This window comes from Pseudophryne corroboree, chromosome 1 (genome assembly GCF_028390025.1).
Source record: "Pseudophryne corroboree isolate aPseCor3 chromosome 1, aPseCor3.hap2, whole genome shotgun sequence".
Lineage (NCBI taxonomy): Eukaryota > Metazoa > Chordata > Amphibia > Anura > Myobatrachidae > Pseudophryne > Pseudophryne corroboree.
Genome location: NC_086444.1, coordinates 1,125,642,327 through 1,125,663,738, shown reverse-complemented (window position 1 = coordinate 1,125,663,738; position 21,412 = coordinate 1,125,642,327). Strand labels below are relative to the sequence as shown.

Here is a 21,412-nt window from a genome sequence, read left to right as displayed (position 1 = left end):
TTGCTATTTATGACTATGAATGGGATACCTAATACCACATCACACTAAGCTTCCTATGTAATACCGTAAGCATGTTGTTGATTTTATTGCACTCTATCTGTTTAAGAGTTTTAGTCCAGTAGATGTATGTACGTTATGTTTGCCTTTGGCAATGTTTAAATGTTAAAGCATTGAAAAAAACAATAAAAACTTATTGAATTTAAGAAATAGCAACCAATGAGCTCCTTAATGTAATTTTTCAAACACAGCTTGTAAAATGGCAGTTACAGTATAAGTTGATGGGTTGGTACTTTATCTCTCTCCAAGGTTTAATACATCTCCTAATTAGAGTCTGCATTTGTGTGTGGCATATACATGAGGCTATTGCTAATTATTTTTTACCAGATGCACATACATAAATGTGCCTTTTATTTTGCTTATTTCACTCCTGCACTTTTGATGCAACTGCTTCCAAATCTAAATGAATCCCATTATGTTCAAGTAAACTTATAGGGGTTGATGTATCAAGCAGTGAAAACAATAGAAAGTGGGCCAGTGAAGATGTTACCCATAGCAGGGTTTAAGTAAGCACTTTTTAAGGGCATTTTATGCAGTGATAGGTAGAAGCGGACTCCTACTGTAAGTCATAGACCATCCATCTGAGTACCTTTGCAGATAACCTCCATATGGTGAGACTGTATAAGCAGAAATAGCCAGCATGGCCCTCGTAGAAGTTTTAAAAAAAGCTCTCTATTCTAAATATACTAAATATATATTATAAATAAACACCATTTTAAACATAGTCCTGCACCTTGACGACAGGGCTCTATGCTGCCCAGAAACATTGGTGTCATGTGGTTTAAATAGAGATATTTTTAAAATAGTGTGAGTGCTCTGCTGGTTACTTCTGTTAGCTCTAAATTCAATAAAGAGTGTATCTAATAACTGTATTTGAAGTAGCATCGTTGTTAATGCCCCTTACATTTGAATTACAGGTTGAGTATCCCTTATCCAAAATGCTTGGGACCAGACGTATTTTGGATATCGGATTTTTCCGTAGTTTGGAATAATTGCATACCATAATGAGATATCATGGCGATGGGACCTAAATCTAAGCACAGAATGCATTTATGTTACATATACACCTTATACACACAGCCTGAAGGCAATTTTAGCCAATATTTTTTATAACTTTGTGCATTAAACAAAGTGTGTCTACATTCACACAATTCATTTATGTTTCATATGCACCTTATACACACAGCCTAAAGGTCATTTAATACAATATTTTTAATAACTTTGTGTATTAAACAAAGTTTGTGTACATTGAGTCATCAAAAAACAAAGGTTTCACTATCTCACTCTCATTCAAAAACGTCCGTATTTCGGAATATTCCGTATTTCGGAATATTTGGATATGGGATACTCAACCTGTATAACATCTTGTCCTCAAAAGGAATTATTTTTATTTTAATGGACATTTCTTCCTGCAGACATAAGGCTGTGCGATGGGGTCCAATGTTGCCCCATCGTACGGCAATGTCCTTATGTTTGAGGTAGACATTTTCTTTTCAAAAGCAAGCATTGCAGAACACATCAAATATTACATGCGCTGTGAGAAGCATCTGAAATCAGTTCTTGAGATGCACAATGCAGGAATCCATAGACTTTCTTGATGTTACGATTAAGGTTAATAACAATAAGCTAGACGACAATGTCTTTGCAAACTCACAGATTGTAATATCTTATTGTCACCAGCTTTTACCCCAAGCTGTTACAGAAGGGATTGCCATATTCCAAATTACTAAGTGTGTGTAGGATAAGTAGCAACGAGATAGATAGAAACATAGACACATAATTTGACGGCAGATAAGAACCACTTGGCCCATCTAGTCTGCCCTTTTTTTAACCATATTTTTATCTCAAAACTTATTTGATCCTTATTTCTTTGTAAGGATATCCTTATGTCTATCCCATGCATGTTTAAATCGCGCTACTGTCTGATGGGAGGCTATTACACTTGTACACTACCCTTTCTGAGAAGTAATTTTTCCTCATATTTCCCCTGAACCACCCTCCCTCCAGTCTCAGTGCATGTCCTTGTGTCCTATTGCTTCTCTTCATATGGAGAATGTTTCCCTCCTGGACTTTGTTAAAACCCTTGATATAGTTGAAAGTTTCTATCATGTCCCCCCTTTCCCTTCTCTGCTCCAAACTATACATACTGAGATTTTTTTAGTCTTTCTGGGTATGTTTTGTGATGTAGGCCATGCACCATTTTAGTTGCCCTTCTTTGTACAGTCTCTAATGTATTAATATCCTTTTGAAGATATGGCCTTCAGAATTTAACACAGTATTCTAGATGAGGCCGTACCAAAGACCTATACAGTGGCATTATTACTTCTTTCTGCTGCTGATTCCTCTCCCAATGCAGCCAAGCATCTGACTAGCCTTCCTCATTGCTTTGTTACATTGCTTACCTGCCTTTAAGTCACCTAAAATAGTGACTCCTAGATCCCTTTCCTCCTCAGTAGTTTCCAGTATAAGGCCATTAATACTATATTTAGCCTTTGGATTATTGGGACCCAAGTGCATGATTGTGCATTTTTGGGCATTAAACTGTAAATGCCACACTCTTGACCATTCCTCTAGTCTACCTAGATCCTCAGTCATTTGTTTTACCCCACCTAGTGTGTCTACCCTGTTACATACTTTCCCTTTAATGCCATTTGCAATGTCACCAATAAAGATATTAAAAAGCACTGGTCCAAGTACAGATCCCTAGGGAGCTCCACTGGTAACATTTCCCTCCTGTGAATGCACTCCATTTACCACAACTCTCTGTTTTCTAACCTGCAACCAAGATCTTATCCATTCAATAATCCTAGTATCCAATCTCAAGCTTCCAAGTTCATTTAGCAGTCTGCGATGTGGAACAGTGTCAAAAGCCTTACTAAAGTCTAGATAAGCTATAGCCACGGCTCCACCTTTATCCATCACTTTAGTCACACAGTCAAAAAATACTGGTAAACAACTCTGCGCTAATTTTATCTATCAGGCTTTAAAATAAAGTGAAGTCACATGTACACATAATATTTTATTTAATAAACGATCACGTTGATCAGTATATACTATACAGTATAATATAAAAATCACCATATAAAAGTTCATCATTAAAAATGTATATATATATACACAAAACTTCATGCCACTTTACATGTATTAATAAACATAACACATTATAATCCTATTTCTAATGCCGGCTCTTTAAATAAATCTGAATGGAGGTGAATCAAATCGTTTTCCTAATCTGAAATAGGAATGATGAATGACACCTCACTGCAATACCGCAGTGTATGGAAGAGATATCCTTGTTCTCTAAAGTTATAGACCTGGAAAATCCTCAAAACATCCCTTAAAAGGTGAAGAGAGAACAAGTATTGGACCTATTAATCACCACTTGGCCAGTCATGCATTGGTCTCAGCAGACCAGTATACAAATAGCAATTGGTTCCAGAGTGCCCAGACAAGCCGTCTGTGAATGAAATATGCTCACACAAGCATAATTGACACTCGGCAGCTGAATATATTTAAATTCTTTCCATTAAGGTTTGATTTTTAAATTAACCTATTCACTATTAGCGCCATGAGACATTTTTGCAAAACACAGTAAAAAAAAGTCAATAAGATTTGTATGACATGATCTCCTCCCAGTGAATCCATGCTGTTTGGGATCCTGTAAATTGCTGGATTTTAGATAATCTACAGCTCTTTCTTTTAAGAGTGTTTCCATCAATTTCCCTACTACTGATGTAAGACTCACTGGTCTGTAGTTGTTTGCCTCTTCCTTGCTTCCACTTTTGTGCAGTGGGACTACGTTCGCTCTTTTCCAGTCCTCTGGAATTACTTCTGTAGCAAATTAATGGTTGAATAATTCTGTCAATGGTGCTACCAGCACCTCTTTAAGTTCTTTTAGTATCCTTGGATGTATCCCATCTGGCCCCATATATTTGTCCACTTTCAGCTTTGAGAGTTCTGTTAGGACCTTCTCCTCTGTAAATGTACTTGTTTCATTTTCTTGAATATCCCTGCAACTTAACTGTGGCCCCTTCCTCTCTCTTTCAGTAGTGAGTACTGAGCAAAAATAATTATTAAGATGATCTGCTATTATATTGTCTCCCTCAACAAGACTCCCAGTCTCTGTCTTTAGTTTTATAATTCCGCCTTTTGTTTTTCTCCTTTCGCTTATATACCTAAAAAAAAGTTTTGCCTCCTTTACCCACTGACTGGGCCATTTTCTCCTAAGCTTGTGCCTTTGCACATCTGATTACCTTCTTAGGGGTAAATTTACTAAGATGGGAGTTCTATTTAAGATGGGATGTTGCCCATAGCAACCAATCAGATTCTACTTCTCATTTATCTAGCACCTTCTAGAAGATAATACCTGGAATCTGATTGGTTGCTATAGGCAACATCCCATCTTAAATAGAACTCCCATCTTAGTAAATTTACCCCTTAGTCTCCTTCTGTCTAACAAGATATATCTCTTTGTCTTCAATATTTTGTCTGCTTATATTTCCTAGAGATGAGCGGATTCGGTTTTACTCGGATTTACTCGGTTCTCAAAATGGCATCTTATTGGCTCACGGATGTCATGTGTTTTGGATAGCCAATCAGATGCCGTTTTGAGAACCGAGTAAATCCGAATAAAACCGAATCCGCTCATCTCTAATATTTCCTAAAAGCCATCTTTTTTTCTTTCACAATATTTGCTACTTCTTTCGCAAACCACATTGGCTTCCTTTTCCTTGTGTTTTTCCTAACACTTTTGATACAAAGGTCTGTTGCCTTTAATATTGCACTTTTGAATTTTTCCCACCTCTCCTGCACTGCTTCCAAATTCCTCCACTCTGCCAAAGAATTGCTTACACATTTTCCCATCCCTACAAAATCAGCCTTCCTAAAATCCAGCACCTTTGTTTTTGTATGGGATGAGACAGTCTCTGTCTTTATGCTGAACCGTACTGCTTGATGATCACTGGATCCCAGGTTTTCACCCACTTTTACATCCGATATTCCATCTCCATTTGTAAGTATTAAGTCTAATATTGCGTCTTTCCAAGTGGACTCCCTCACCAATTGGTGGAGGGATGCTCCCTGAAGGGAATTTAAAATGTCTCTACACCTAGTGGAACTAGCAACAGACACATCCCAGTTTACATCAGGAAGCTTAAAGTCTCCCATGATTAATTGATTATTACCTCTCTTTTTAATGCCATTTTAGTTATGTCCTGCAATAGGTTCTTGTCCAGTTCTTCTTCCTGTCCTGGTGGCCTGCATATCATGCCAATATGAATAATCGACTTCTCCCCTGTTTCTATGAAAGGGCCTCAGTTTTTTCTTCAGTACTTTGTATTAAGGTAGTATTTATGCTTTTTTTTTTACATACATTGCTACCCCTCCTCCGATTTTTCCCATTCTGTCCTTCCTAAATAAAGTATATCCCGGTATAACTATGTCCCAGTCATGACTTTCATTGCACAATGACTCTGTAATTGCCACAATATCTAGATCATCCCTTGCCATTATTGCAGTTAGTTCTGGGATTTTATTTCCTAAGCTCCTAGCATTTGCACACATAGCTTTTAGAGTTTTGTTTGTGCTTTTCCTTTTCCTAGCTATGTTCTTCTCTCTGCCTATGTTTATTTGGTTTTGATCCGAATTATCTTCTGTTGCTGTGGATATGCTTTTATTCCCTTTGCCTGCAGAAACAATACCTCTGTGTTGGGGGAGCAGATTGCGGTATTCCTATTTGGTTCACAGCCCCCCTCTGTTAGTTTAAATAGTTCTTGATGAAACTTCCAAACTGTTCAGTTAGTATTCTCGTTCCCCTTGAAGATGGGTGCTAGCCGTCACTTTTGTATAAGCTCCTATCTTGCAAGATGGTGTGACTATGGCCTATAAATCCAAATCTCTCCTCATTGCACCATGGGGGTCATTCCGACCCGATTGCTCGCTGCAGTTTCTCGCAGTGCAGCGATCGGGTTGGAACTGCGCATGCGCCGGTGCATGCCAGCCGTCGTTATCTAGCGATCACCTCTGAGGCAGAGGTGGTCGCTGGGCGGGTGGGGGCTGGACGGCGGCATTAAGCTGCCGTTTAGGGGGCACGGTCCAGCCAATGCAGGCATGGCTGGACCATTGGGGGGGGGCCGCGGCAGCTGCATGACATCACACGCAGCCGCTGCGGGCCGGGGAGCGACAAGTAGCTCCTGGCCAGCATGCTAAAACTGCACTGGTCAGGAGCTACTCTTAAAGTGCAAAGGCATCACTGCTGTGCGATGCCTTTGCACTTCTGCAGGGAGGGGGGTCAGCACTGACATGCGGGGCGGACTAGCCCTGTGCTGGACGTCCCCCCGCATGTCAGTGTGAATGATCGTAGCTGTGCTAAATTTAGCACAGCTACGATCAACTAAGAATGACCCCCCCATGTCCTTAGCCAAAACATTTAAGTTTCTGATGCGATGAGTTCTGTCTTCCCCTCTGTGTACTGGCAATACTTCTGAAAAAGTTACAGTGGTTGCCACCTGCTTCAGAGCAGTCCCTAACTTCCTAAATTCATCTTTTATGGCCATGAGTTCAGCATTAGCCAGGTCATTTGTCCCTAGGTGGACAATGACATCCACCTCCCCATCTTTTCTTGCTGCCTTCCCAATTCTTAGCATGCGCTTTTTATCTCTTGGAGCTGTGGCTCCAGGTAAGCACCTTACTTGTTTCTCTACTTTATTTGCATTTCCCAGATGTATTCCTCTAATAATGGAATCTCCCAAGAGAAGTGCAGTCCTTTTTGGAGATGCAATTTTCCTGTTCCTTATCCTGTTCCTATAGTTAGTAGATGTCCCCAAATCCTCCTGTTCTGTAGTGCCTTTATTTGTTGTATCTTCCAGCCCTGCAAGAGTAGCATATGAGTTTTGCAGTGTCACAGCTTGTGGGAGGTGTCTGTGTCCCTCTGGAAATCTCTGGCCTTGAGAGCCCACAGTAGTCCAGGCAGAATGTCTTCTGGTGGCTCTCTGAGGCAGTGGAGGCCACAAAGACACAGACATCCTACAAATCTCAGCATGCAGTTTAGCTATCTCCTCCTTCAGCAGATAAAATTGCTCAGATTGGACAGCAGCTGAGTCTCCACAATTCCTTTTTCAAAACAAATGCATTACATCCATTGCACTGCACTAGCCCAAACATTGTATCAGATGTTAATGGGATCAGGGGCGGATCCAGAAGAAAATGATAGGGGGGGGGGGGGGCACCATGGAAGGGGCAAGTACATTTGCGTGCGGCTTCGGTGCATTTGAGGTGGCGCTTCTTATACAATGCCCACAGTTGTAGCGCTCATTATGCAATGTCCACTGTACTGGTAGTGCCCCTTATATAGACCCCATAGTAGTGGTGCCCCTTATGCAATGCCCGTATTGCCCCCAGTAGTAATTTTGCCTGTATTAATGTCCCCAGTAATTTAGCGCCCTAGTAGTTATGCCCCCAGTGGTAATGCCCCTGCAGTTATGACCCCAGTAGTTTAGCCCCCCGACCTTTAGTTTAGCCTCCCAGTGGTAATGCCCCCAGTAGTTTGTCTGCTTGTAGTTTAGCCACCATTACAGATGGAGTTCTGTCTGTGCCTGGGCCTATCACCGCGTCTGGGGTGCGCACATGTCCGTGACACGCACACGCCCCATTCACTGGAATGAGAGCGTCTGTGTGCACTCCCGGCGGGCTAAGCGGCGACCAATCAGACAGAGAGTGCCCCATAGAGGTACTGTGCCCCACGGCGCGCGCGCGCCAAAAAAATGGGTGTGGCCAATTAAAATGGGACGTGAAACATAGACATATGCCCCCAATAGTGCAGTGCCAGATCCACAATTGCCCCCACAGTGCCAGATCCACAATTGAGCCCACAGTGCCAGGTATACAAATGCCCCCACAGTGCCAGGTATACAAATGCCCCCACAGTGCCAGATCCACAAATGCCCCCACAGTGCCAGGTATACAAATGCCCCCACAGTGCCAGATCTACAAATGCCTCCACAGTGCCAGATCCACAAATGCCCCCACAGTGCCAGGTATACAATGCCCCCACAGTGCCAGATCCACAATTGCCCCCACAGTGTCAGATCCACATTTGCCCCCACAGTGTCAGGTAATACCTGACACTGTGGGGGCAATTGTGGATCTGACACTGTGGGGGCAATTGTATACCTGACAGGTATACAAATGCCCCCACAGTGCCAGGTAAACAATTGCCCCCACAGTGCCAGGTATACAAATGCCCCACAGTGCCAGCCAATTGCCCCCACAGTGCCAGGTATACAATTGCCCCCACAGCAGCCAGTGCTGCAGCTGCTTACCGCTGCTGCAGCTCCTCCTCCTCCGGGCTCTGGCAGTGTGGGACGGGTGAGTCAGGAGAGGAGATCACCTGCCAGCGCGGCTGTGTCTGGCGCGGCGGCGTATAGCGGACTTCGTTCAAACCAGCCGCCGGTTCGTGAGCCAATCAGAGCTCGCGGACCGGCGGCTACTGATTGGCTGCCGGTCCGCGAGCTCTGAATGGCTCACGAACCGGCGGCTGGTTTGAACGAAGTCCGCTATACGCCGCCACGCCAGACACAGCCACGCTGGCAGGCGTTCTCCTCTCCTGACAGCTGAGACACACTGCCGCCGGACTGAGCGGCAGCATGTCTCAGTGACACAAGCGGGGGCGCTGTGCAGGGAGACGGGCGCCCGCTGGTAACACAATCTCAGCGGGCGCCCGTCATCTCTCTGTGCGGCGCCGTCGCTGGGGGGGACGGAGGCCACAAATGACAGGGGGGGCACGGGCCCGAGTGCCCCCCCCCCTGGATCCGCCACTGAATGGGATTGCAAATATTTGTGTTCCTGTTTGTGTATTATAAAACTCACCTTTTTCTGTATTCTAACTCACTTGCTGCTGTGTGATAAACAGTTGGATGAGATGATTACTAGATTACTACGTTTTATAGCGCATGGTTATGACCCAATTTCCTTACATTAATATCACAAAGAGGGTACTACTGTAAACCTAGGGAGAAAACTTTGCTAACTAAAAAGAGATAAACTACCAAAACCAAATCATACAGTATGGCCCACCAGATGGAACACTGCCTGCAATTAAACCCATAAAGCAATTAAAAGCTTTTAGCCAATAATTGCATCAAAGACCTCCTTCGAATGATAAAAAACAATCATGCCTTGTTATTCACAAGATAAAACCATTAGGGACTTTGTGGTACTGATATCACCATTTTTGGTATATGCAAGCCAGCAACCTTCTTGGGTGCCCCTAAGGCAAGTTCTATTAAATGTACAAGATGGGTAACCTGCAGTTATATGCTGACAGGACACAAATGCAAGCATCCTTATTCTGGCCATGTCTTTAAAATTTGCCATAGATTAATTTGTATCAGCTATTACATTGTAAATGCCATGATTTGCCCATGTGGCAAGTTTATGTAGGCAAAACAGAATGGCAATTTAAAGAGAGGATGGCAATGCACAGATCATCAGTACATGCAGCCATCCTCTCTGGCACAGATGAACAACCTGTTGCTAGGAATTCTACCCAAGCTGGTCAGTCCCTAAAATCTATGAAGCACATAGTCATTGATCACATGTCCTTAATAGAGGAGATGATCAGGGAAGATTGCTTCTCCGAAGGGGAACCAGATGGATCTTCCTCTTGCAGTGGCCGCTAGGGGTTTATGTGACATTTTGGGGCTACAGTGCTATCATAGTGTTACATTCTAGTTTTTTAGTGGCAGAACAATGCACTGAGGGCTAATCAATATCATCAACATTTAGATAGTGCCAGCATATACTATAACACTTTATATACTAACTAATCCAACCTCACCAGAAACACCACTATGGGTGGTCTACAGTAGCTCTACCAAATTTAGCTACACTATATGCTGGCACTCACCCTTAAAAAAACAATCAAAATATTACAATCCTGTACAACACTGGTAACAGTAACCCACTAGTGGCAGTTATTTTCAACCTGTGTCACACTGGTGGCAATTAATACAAGACTGAGCCTTACCTGATGCCATGTAGAAAAACTCCCCCAGGTCAATGTTTCCTCACTTCCTTCTCATTCTGGAGCTGCGGCTACATTAGCCTATTACTGGCCATGTGCTCTTCCTTCTCTGAAAGCGGAGAACCAATCAGTATTCGGGAGGAAGTAAACTAAGTACGATCAGCCAATATCATCTGCTGAGGCCGATCTGTTGTCATAGTGTGTACCCAGCATAAGTATCATGTTATGTTACTGTAGGTGAGGGGGTTTTCTTTTACATCAGTAATGGAAGCTTACCCTGGGATTTAAGAGTTTTAAAACTAAAGCACATCACCAAAAGCCTGGAAGCAGTGGCGGCTTCAGAGGTGGGGCTGCAGCACGGTCCAAAATTCAAGTAGGGGAGCCACGCCCACCCCAAACACTGGCCAGGACTCACTGGCAGTTTGTGTGGCACCTCTCTTTGATTTTGGACTGCTCTGCAGCCCCACCTCTGGAGCCGCCACGGTTTGGGGTCTATTTACTAAGCCTTTGATGGAGATAAAGTCCACATGGATAAAGTACCAACCAATCGGCTCCTAACTTACATGTCACAGACTGGGTTTGAAAAATGACAGGAGGCGATTGGCTGGTATGGGATGTTGGTGGAGGTCATGTGACCGTCTGTCACATGAATACCACCCGTTCTTACCTATAGTCATATCCCTGTGTTATATGTACATACTAGCTGAATACCCCTGCTTCGCTACGGTAGTCTCTGTGTTTTATTTTCTGGACAACGAGATATACCAAAAGTTAACTGGTTAGTTTATCACATATGATCAGCAATTAGACTTACAACAGGACATGCTGCACCCACCGCTGCCAATCTTTGTCAGGCGGCACCTCTGGGCGGGCCTTCCCCAGATTGAAGCTATCAAAAGGCTGGCACTGAGGAGAATAATCCGCCTCCTTCTCTGCCCCATCCTGCCTCTGATGCTGCCCTTCTCAGCGCTGCAAATGCTTGAATTGGGTTGGGTATGGAATGGTGGCGGTTGGGATGTCGGTGGTCAGATGACTGACCGCGGCATCCCGACAGTGAGAATCCCAACAGTGGACAGGGTAAGTATTTTACCCCTCCCCTAACCATCTGGGAGTGTCAGATACGGATAACCCCCCTCCCCTAGTGCCTAACCCCCACCTTCGGGATTTCAGCTGTCGGTGATCCGGTGCCAGTCTCCTGCGGGCTGTCGGGATTATGGCGTCGGTCACATGACCTTTGGTATCCCGATCACTGGGATACCAAACACAACCAATTCAATTAGCTGCAGGTTGCACCATGCAGCCTCTGATCCTGGGTAAACATCCCGAAGCGATTTGTATTAGTGGCCCACGATAAACCTCCAATTATCCCCAAGTTGCATTTTTGCTTGTGTTTTCAGAAGCAGAAATCTGCATTACAGTAAGTGCTGCGTCAGGGTTAGTCGCAAGTTGATTGTATGCATTTATTGAATAACCCCTTTAGCAGATGCTGCAAAGTACAATTCACGGCTAACTGAATCTCTTCCAAAAAAAGTGTATGTTTGTAAACTAAATAGGAATTTAATACCTACCGGTCTTGTACTTTAGTACCATGGGGTATAGATCGGGTACGCTGGAGCCTGGCACTTTAAAACTTTTAGTGTGTGTATGTGTGTGCTGGCTCCTCCCCTCTATGCCCCTCCTAGCAGACTCAGTCTAGGAAACTGTGCCCGAGTAGACGGACATAATCTGAGAGAAGAACAAAACAACAGCGGTGCGGCAACAAGCCAACACACAACCAGAACAAAAAGGAGGGCACTAGCCAGAAAAGAAGATCGCAACCCAACCCAACTCAGATAGCACAGCTATCCCAACCAGAAAATGGGACTGCAACACCGGTCCAACCCAATACTTACACAGGTAAACAGGAACGAAGCACTGAGGCAGACGCCCAGTATCCACTACGGACTAGGAGAAAAGGAATTACCGGTAGGTATTAAATTCATATTTTTTCTTACGTCCTAGTGGATACTGGGGTCTTGTACTTTAGTACCATGGGGAAGTCCCAAAGCTCCCAAACGGGGAGAGTGCTGAGACCCCTACAAAACTGCCTGACCAAACTGAAGGTCATCCTTGTCCAAGGTATCGAACCAATAGATTTTAACAAACATGTTTGAACCAGACCAGCGCAACTGCAAGGCCGAGACACCCCGGGCAGCCGCCCAAGAAGAGCCCACAGACCTCGTCGAGTGGGCCTGAATAGACGTCGGCAAAGGCAGAGCCGCCGAAGTATACGTCTGTTGAATAGTCAACTGAAGCCAACGAGCAATAGATTGCTTAGAAGCAGGCCGAACAATCTTGGAGGCATAATAAAGGACAAAGAGAGAGTCAGATTTCCGTTGACGGGCTGTCCATTTGACATACAGCTTCAGAGTCCTGACCACATCCAAGGACTCAGGACCAACGGAAGCGTCAAACAACACTGGAACCACAATAGGCTGATTCAAATGAAAGGCTGATACTACTTTAGGCAGAAATTGTGGACGTTTTTTTAAGTTCCGCCCTGTCTTCATGAAAAATTAGATAAGAGCTCTTACAGGATAAGGCCCCCAATTCAGAGACATGCCTGGCAGACGCCAGTGCCAATAACATCACCGTCTTCCAGGTGAGAAATTTCAACTCCACCCTATGTAAGGGTTCAAACCAATCCGATTGGAGGAAGGACAGAACCACATTGGAGGTCCCACGGAGCCGTGGGAGGAACAAAGGGCGGTTGTTTATGAAGAACACCCTTCAGGAAAGTCTGTACTTTGGGTAACACGGCAAGTTGTCTCTGGAAGAAAATAGAGAACGTCAAGATCTGGACTTTGATGGAGCCCAAACGTAGGCCCATATCCACTCCCGCTTGTAGGAACAGTAGAAAACGACCAATTTTGAATTCCACAGGAGACACCTTTCTACTTTCACATTAGGAAACATACTTTTCCAGATATGATGATAATGCTGTGATGTAACCACCTACCTGGCCTGGACTATGGTGGAAATAACCCTAGAGGGAAGACCTTTCCTTACTAGTATCTCCCTCTCAACTTCCAAGCCGTCAAACATAGCCGCTGGCTAGGAGGTCCGAGTACCACGTCCTTCGAGGCCAATCTGGGGCAATCAGAATTGCCAGAACGCTTTCCCTTTTTAGCCTTCTTAGTACCTTTGGGATTAGCGGTAGAGGAGGAAACAGGTAGAAAAACCGGTACGTCCATGGAGCCGTCAGCGCGTCCAATGCAACAGCTTGCAGATTCCTTGTTCTGGAACAGTAATGGCATAGCTTCTTGTTGAGACGAGAAGCCATCAGATCTATCTGCGGACAGCCCCACTGGTGGATTAACTGTTGAAACACCTGGGAATGTAGGCCCCATTCCCCCGGATGGAGGTCGTGCCTGCTTAGAAAGTCTGCTTCCCAGTTGTCCACCCCTGGAATGAATATGGCCAAGATGGCCCTGGCCTTGGGTCACCGCTCCCCAACCCCGGAGGCTGGCATCCGTTGTCAGTAGAATCCACAAGTGGATATTGAAACATCTGCCATCTACCAGGTGAAGAATCCGAAGCCACCACAATAGAGAAATCCGGGCTTTTGGAGATAGGGTCACTTCCTGATGCATGTGCAGGTGACAACCCGACCATTTGTCCAGCAGATCCAGTTGAAATGGCCGGGCATGGAACTGGCCATATTGGATTGCCTCGTCCAGTATTTTGATGCAAAGATGTATAGACATCTTGTGAGGACAGAGTACCGAACGGACCATAGCCTGGATGGTCAAGGCTTTGTCCATTGGGAGAAACACTCTTTGAGATACCATGTCCAGTATCATTCCCAGGAACTTAAGACGTTGAGTCGGTTCCAGGTGAGATTTCTTGAAATTGAGGATCCACCCATGATACGTGTGTAGGTGGGTAGTCAGAGCGATGCTGTGTAGCAGACATTCCCTGGACACCGCCTTTATCATGAGATCGTCCAATTAGGGGACTATGTTCACTCCCATTATGCGCAATTGCAGCATCATATCCGCCATGACCTTTGTGAAGACCCTCGGAGCTGTGGATAATCCAAAGCGTAAGGCCTGAATCTGGAAATGGTTTTCCAATACGGCGAACCTGAGGTAAGCCTGATGAGGGGGCCACATAGGAATGTGAAGGTAAGCATCCTTGACATCCAGAGACACCAGGAGCTCCCCCTCCTCCAGAGCGGACACCACCATCCTCAGAGACTCCATCTTGAATTTGAACACCCGCAGATATGGGTTGAAAGACTTCAGATTCAAGATGGGGCGCACCAAACCATTTGGTTTGGGAACGACAAAAAGACTGGAGTAAAACCCACTGTTGCGTAACGGAGGAGGTACAGGAACTACCACCCTTGATGCAAAAGTTTGTGAATAGCCTCCTGCAAGGTAAATTTTGCTGCGGGTAAAGCTGGTAAGCCCAACTTGAAAAACCTGTGAGGAGGGAGCGTTTGAAATTCCAGCCGGTATCCATGGGAAATGAGGTCCCTCACCCAAGGATCCCGGCAGGACTCCGCCCACACGTGGGCGAAGTGTTGAAGGCGAGCACCTACCTGAAAGTCGCCTTGTTGCTGGGGCCAACAGTCACGCGGAGGGTTTAGCTGCCGGGGATCCGGTGGTTTGGTCCAGGGAGACGGCAGGAGCAGGTTTACGTGACTTACCACGAGATCCTCTGGAGGTGGTGGAGACCCAATGGCCCCTGCCTCTGAACCTTGCCACATGAAAGGACTGCAAGGAGGGTCCGGTGTAAGAACGTCTAGCAGGTGGCGCAGCCGGCGGTAGGTAGACTTACCCGCCGTTGCTTGGGAGATCCACTTATTCAATTTGTCTCCAAACAAGGCATCACCTGTAAAGGGAAGATTTTCCACACCCTTTTTGGAATCAGCGTCCGCCACCCATTGACGGAACCATAGAGATCTGCGCGCTGAGACTGCCATAGCAGTAGTGCGGCCATTGATCTTACACAACTCCTTTATAGCTTCGCTCATCAAATTCGCAGCATCCTGTATATGTTGCATCAAGGTAACTACCTCATCTCGGGGTAGAGAGTCTAAACCAGAGGTTCTCAAACTCGGTCCTCGGGGGCACACACAGTGCATGTTTTGCAGGTAACCCAGCAGGTGCACAGGTGTATTAATTACTCACTGACACATTTTAAAAGGTCCACAGGTGGAGTTAATTATTTCACTTGCGATTCTGTGAGGAGACCTGCAAAACATGCACTGTGTGTGCCCCCGAGGACCGAGTTTGAGAGCCTCTGGTCTAAACCATCAATAACATTATCAGACCACTTTACCACAGCCCTGGAGATCCACCCGCAAACTAATGTGAGTCGTTGTGCTGTGCCTGCTGCCGTGTAAATGTGCTTGAGCTTTGTCTCAATTTTACGGTCAGCTGGCTCTTTTAGGGATACAGCCCCCGGAACAGACAGTACCAATTTCTTAGACAGTCTGGATACAGATGTATCGACCGCCAGGGGTTTTTTCCCAGACCTTCCTATCCTCCACTGGAAGGGGAAAGGTAGATAAAAACGTCTGAGGAAGTAAAAAATTTTTATCAGAATTTAACCAAGCCTCCCTGGCCAGGGAGTTTAATTCTTTTGACACCGGAAAGGTAGCAGAACTCTTGGGTCTAACATTAAAGTATAACGCCTCATCTGGTTCCGCCTCCGGATCCGGTATGTGAAGGACCTCCCTTATAGCAAAAATATGGGCCACCACCCCAGGGGACAGAGAGCTGTCCTCCTCCATATCATCATCATCCACATTTGGCTGATCAGAATCAGACTGGAGAACCTGTGGCAATGAACGTTTGTGGGAAACCCCTAGAGGGGGCTGCAAAACCTTTTTAGAATCTGCTGCGTTTGCCACACAATCAATTGAATGTTTTAACACCTGTCTCTCTCCTTTAGCAGCAGCTAGTTCAGAAATTACATTGTGAATCATGCTCTTAAAGCTATCCAACCAGTCAGGTGTCTGTGAGCTGGGTCTTTGAGGAGACAATGAACATTGCTCACACATGAGAGACCCCGCAGAAGACGGGGTAGAATTACAAGCAGCACACATAACCAAGTCTTGAGACAGCATACAGGAAACTACAGTGCAGCCCTTTGCCCAATACCCCACACAGACCCCAGACAGCCCTGTGGAGTGACACAGAGGAGCGGACCTGTTTCAAGTGTGAAACAATGTGTATGTACTAGTAGTGCAGTGGCACAACCGCTGGCGAGCTCCCCCCTGTCTATGACCCCCTGGAACCAGTGTATACAGCCTGTAACAGCATGGGTCCTGGAGGAGCAGCGTGCATGCAGCCTTTGATGTCCGCAGCAGCAGGAAATGGCGCCTTCCCGTCGCTGATCCCGCTCCGGGAAGACCCGCCCCTTGTAATGGCGCGCGGTCCCTCACAATATTATACTGGCCACAAGTATAAAACACTGCATTTTAGTCATGAACAGTCAAAGCCTTAACAACAGTGAGCACTGTAGGGAAATAACCCTGAGCCACTTATGTCTGCGGCGGGCACCGCAGCTCTGATCCCGTGACCGCCGCGTGACTTGCTGCCAACACTGCACCGGGGACCTGCTAACCTGGACCCCGGTGTAACACTCACCGCACCTGGTCTTCGGCATCTGTTAGAGGGTGGCGGCTAACTGCTGGTGTGGTCACACAAACGGACGATGAGTGATCATCATCTCAGGAGCTCAGTGTCCTTTCAGCTGGGATTACGAACCATTAACCCTCAGGAGGTTGGTTCAGTCCCCCCTCTAAGCCAAGCAGAGTTACCTGAAAATAAGAAACTTAAAAGAAAAATCTCTGGAGCTGCAGAGAAGTGCATTTCTATACCGAGTCTGGTAGGAGGTGCATAGAGGGGAGGAGCCAGCACACACACACACTAAAAGTTTTAAAGTGCCAGGCTCCAGTGGACCCGATCTGTACCCCATGGTACTAAAGTACAAGACCCCAGTATCCACTAGGACGTAAGAGAAAAGATGTTTTTGCATGTTTCCGGTTGCCTTTGCTAAAGTGATTGTGCATTATCCCTGGTACTGGGAAACCTCAGTAAGCACAGAAGGCTGCTTCTGCACAAGATGGCAAACGAGTTAGACACAAGGCCAGTTATTCAGTGTATATTCTGTACAATACTATAACGTTGCTCTGCAATATAATTTACACAATGGTCACATTGGTACATAAATTCTTCTTTACTAAATGTTAGCATATTAGTGATAGCAGCTGCAGCAGCTTTGCATCTTACTGCCACAACAGCACCAGTGGTGGAATTACTGTAGGCGACAGACTCTTACTAATCATTACACCAATATTTGCACACAACCTAAGCAGTGGATTGAGCAATCTATTGTAATGTATCCAGGATTGCTTCTACAATACAAACACAAACCTCTGCAGTTATAACAGAATAAAGCGTGCTGTAAGAAAAACACTGAAACAATAATTACTGTGGAATAACAAATAATGGGGGTGATACCGAGTTGTTCGCTCGCTAGCTGCTTTTAGCAGCATTGCACACGTTAAGCCGCCGCCCTCTGGGAGTGTATCTTAGCTTAGCAGAATTGCGAACGAAAGATTCGCAGAATAGCGAAAAGAAATTTCTTTGCAGTTTCTGAGTAACTCCAGACACTCCCGCGTTTTTCCCTGGCACGCCTGCGTTTTTCCGCACACTCCCAGAAAATGGCCAGTTTCCACCCAGAAACACCCACTTCCTGTCAATCACACTACGATCACTTCAACGAGGAAAAATCTTCGTTCGGGCGTGAGTAAATCTACTAAGTTTTGTGTTAAAATACTAACCGCATGCGCACTGCGAACCATGCGCATTTTTGCCTTAATCGATCCGTTGCGAAAATCGCCAACGAGCGAACAACTCGGAATGACCCCCAATGTGCGAGAATTTAAGACATAAAACAAATACTTTCATAAGAAACATCAGTCTCAAATTGTGAATGTCTGAACCCTTCCAAGGCTCGCTTAGAATTATGGGACACGCCTAATGAGAACATGTTTAGATAACAAAGTTTAGTTACAAAGGGGAAGAATTGTGAATAAAATGTGTTTGCTGGCGTGTGATTGGGCAGAGCTATCTGGCTGCAACAGAAACGTAGAGTATGTGCCAATGTGATTCCGCTGTAGACTCTCAGAATGCTATTTAGCCTGGAGGGGCACAAAAAGAAGCCATAGAGCGAGATACTGTATGCAAACAAGGGCTTATGTCCTGATGTGGGAATCCCTTTTTCAGGTAAGTGTAAACTACCTTTAGATGACATTGCCCCCCAACTAAGGGCAAACTAACTTTGGATGATATTGCCTTGCGGTGCGGATACACAAGCTGAACACAAGCCTGCTGTTAGGGTCTCCTGCCCTGTGCTGCCACGTCGTCATGGCAACCGGGAGACAAGTGCTAGCGGAGTAACCTGAGCGCAGCTGATACTCCGGTTCGGGTCTTTTGCTGTGCAGTGGTTATAGGCTCTGTGCATGGCAGGGGATCCGGTGCTGGTTTTTGTGCTCACAGTCTGTGAGGTCTGAGTGGGGCGTGGACAGCACCTGCTTTATAAGGCCTCTTTTCAGGGTAAGCAGATACTGCTGAATCTTTGTTGGTTAGTCAGTTTCTGAAAGTTAGCCAGTACTGTGTAGCTTTGTATTTGTTTGTTGCTTACTGCAAATAGGCCTGGGGATTTGGTATTTCACTCTGCCAATCCAGACCTAGCAGTAAGACTGGAGTCAGTCGTTTAGCTTGCTGGGGTTCGGTTACTACTCTGTGAACTTAGCAAGTTTGCGGCTGTATTCTAAGACTTGCCTGTCTAATCCTGTCTCACTGTGCTAGGTGTCAGGGGTCAGTTTAGTGGCAGTAAACCGAACCTGTGCACTGCAAGTGAGAATTAGGATTGTGGAGAATCTCCTTGTGTCGATCATTCCATCTCTGACCAAGGAGTTTACTGCCACACCCGTTGGTAACCCTTTAGGGTTTTGCTGTTGCCCTTAGCAACAGCATTTCGGGTTTTCTATGTATTAAAACACAACATCTTGCTTTTCACATCTGAGCAGTTCTAATACAAGGGAGATACCCAGTTCCTTAGCCTCTGGGCTTCTCTGTTCACGTTGTGTGTATTTTGTTACCCTACCACCTTCTGTGTACGTTATGCCATATTCCCTAGTCTGTCTGTGAGTCCATTTGTTTTGCATAACAGTTCAAACACCAGTACATTCCTGCAGGCACTGGAGTGCATAACAGTCCTGACACCAGTACTTTCCTGCAGGCACTGGTGTGCATAACATATTCAGCAGCCCAATACTCCTGTTGAAATTTTGTGGGAATATGGAGCATACCCCTCAAAATACGTTGCAACAGGTGGTTGATCAGGTGCAGGTCCTGACTCAAAAATGTAATGATTTGTCCATTAAAATGCACACCTCCCAGGCTGCTGGCGGAGCTCCCGCAGCAGCAGCACCTGCAGGGGTTAAGGAGCCGAAAGTAAATCTCCCGGATCGTTTTTCTGGAGATCGCTCGCAGTTCTTTTGTTTCAAGGAGAGCTGCAAGCTATACTTCCGGCTTAGGCCTCAGTCTTCTGGGTCGGAGATTCAGCGGGTGGGCATAGTGATTTCCTTGCTACAAGGAGACCCACAGGTCTGGGCATATGGGTTGCAGCCTGACTGTCCGTCGCTTAAAAGTGTTGATGCTTTTTTTACGGCACTGGGCATGTTGTATGATGACCCTGACAAGACGGCCTCAGCCGAGGCTCAGATTTCGATCCTTAAGCAAGGGCGAAGGCCAGTTGAGGTTTACTGTACGGAGTTTCGGAGGTTGGCCCATGATACCCAGTGGAATGACCCAGCCCTGAGACACCAGTACCGAAGAGGTCTTTCTAACCAGATAAAGGACCAACTGGTACAACATCCCTTGCCTGATAGCTTGGATCAGCTCATGCAGTTATCCATCCGGGTGGATAGACGGCTGAGAGAGCGTAGGCTTGAAAGGGAGACTGAGATTTCCTTCCTTCCCAAGGGAACCTCAGACTCTGAGGAATTTTCCGAGGAGCCTATGCAGATTGGGGCTACCCGCCTCTCCTCGCGTGAGAAGATGCGGAGGAGACAGCAGGGGTTGTGTTTGTACTGTGGGAATAAAGGTCATGTGGTAGTATCATGCCCAGAAAAGCCGGAAAACTTCAGGGCCTGAGGGTGATGGGAAATATCCTGTCAGGCCAGAAGTCAGAATTTCCCAAGAAGACTTTTATCATTCCGGTGACCTTGAAGATCCTCGGTCAAACTGTCAAGACTGAGGCCTTTGTGGACAGTGGGGCCGACAGGGTTTTTATGGACCGCCAATTCGCCCTGAAACACTCTGTTCCCTTAGTACCCTTGGCATCGGAAATTGAGATTTGTGGGTTAAACGGGGAACCATTATCCCAAGGTAAAATTACCTCTTGCACTAGCCAGATTTCTTTGTTTATTGGAGCCACACACTCTGAAAAATTGTCCTTTTATGTGACTGTCTGTACTTTTGCCCCATTGGTGTTGGGGTTACCCTGGTTAAGGGCCCACAATCCTCAATTTGACTGGGTCTCTGGGGAGATTCTTAGTTGGAGTACTGATTGTTTCAGGAGTTGCTTGAGCCTTCCAGTCAGGTACTCGCAGCTAAGTTTGCCAGGATTGCCAGGGTGTTATGCAGATTTTGCGGACGTGTTCTCCAAAAAAGTTGCAGAGGTACTACCTCCCCATCGCTCCTATGACTGTGCCATTGATTTGTTGCCAAATGCTAAGCTTCCCAAGAGCAGGTTGTACTCCCTGTCACGTCCTGAGACTCAGGCTATGGCAGAGTACATTCAGGAGAACTTGGCTAAGGGATTTATCAGACCTTCACAGTCTCCAGTTGGGTCGGGGTTCTTCTTCGTGGGTAAAAAGGACGGTTCGTTGCGACCCTGCATCGACTTCAGGGAATTGAACCGTATCACGATTAAAAACTCATACCCACTGCCTCTCATTTCGGTCTTGTTTGACCAGCTTCGTACTGCCACCATTTTTTCTAAGATTGACCTACGCGGTGCGTACAATCTAATCCGAATAAGAGAGGGGGATGAATGGAAGACTGCCTTTAATACCCACTCGGGGCATTATGAATATTTGGTGATGCCTTTTGGGCTCTGTAATGCCCCGGCAGTCTTCCAGGATTTCATGAATGATGTGCTCAGGGAATATTTGGATAGATTCTTAGTTGTATACTTAGATGACATCCTAATCTTCTCCCATTCCCTGGAGGAACATCGGAAGCATGTACGCTTAGTCCTCCAGAA

General features: G+C 45.7%; 1 protein-coding gene across 1 annotated transcript in view; it reads right to left on the bottom strand.

Annotated features, from left to right (window-relative positions):
- The window catches only part of LOC134927969 (uncharacterized), a 113,093-nt gene that overhangs the window by 65,973 nt on the left and 25,708 nt on the right, over positions 1-21,412 (bottom strand). The window contains exon 2 of the mRNA XM_063923130.1: positions 10,082-10,187. Coding sequence (XP_063779200.1) covers positions 10,082-10,091 — 10 coding nt within the window. The 5' untranslated portion in view covers positions 10,092-10,187. The remainder of the gene's footprint in view (positions 1-10,081; positions 10,188-21,412) is intronic.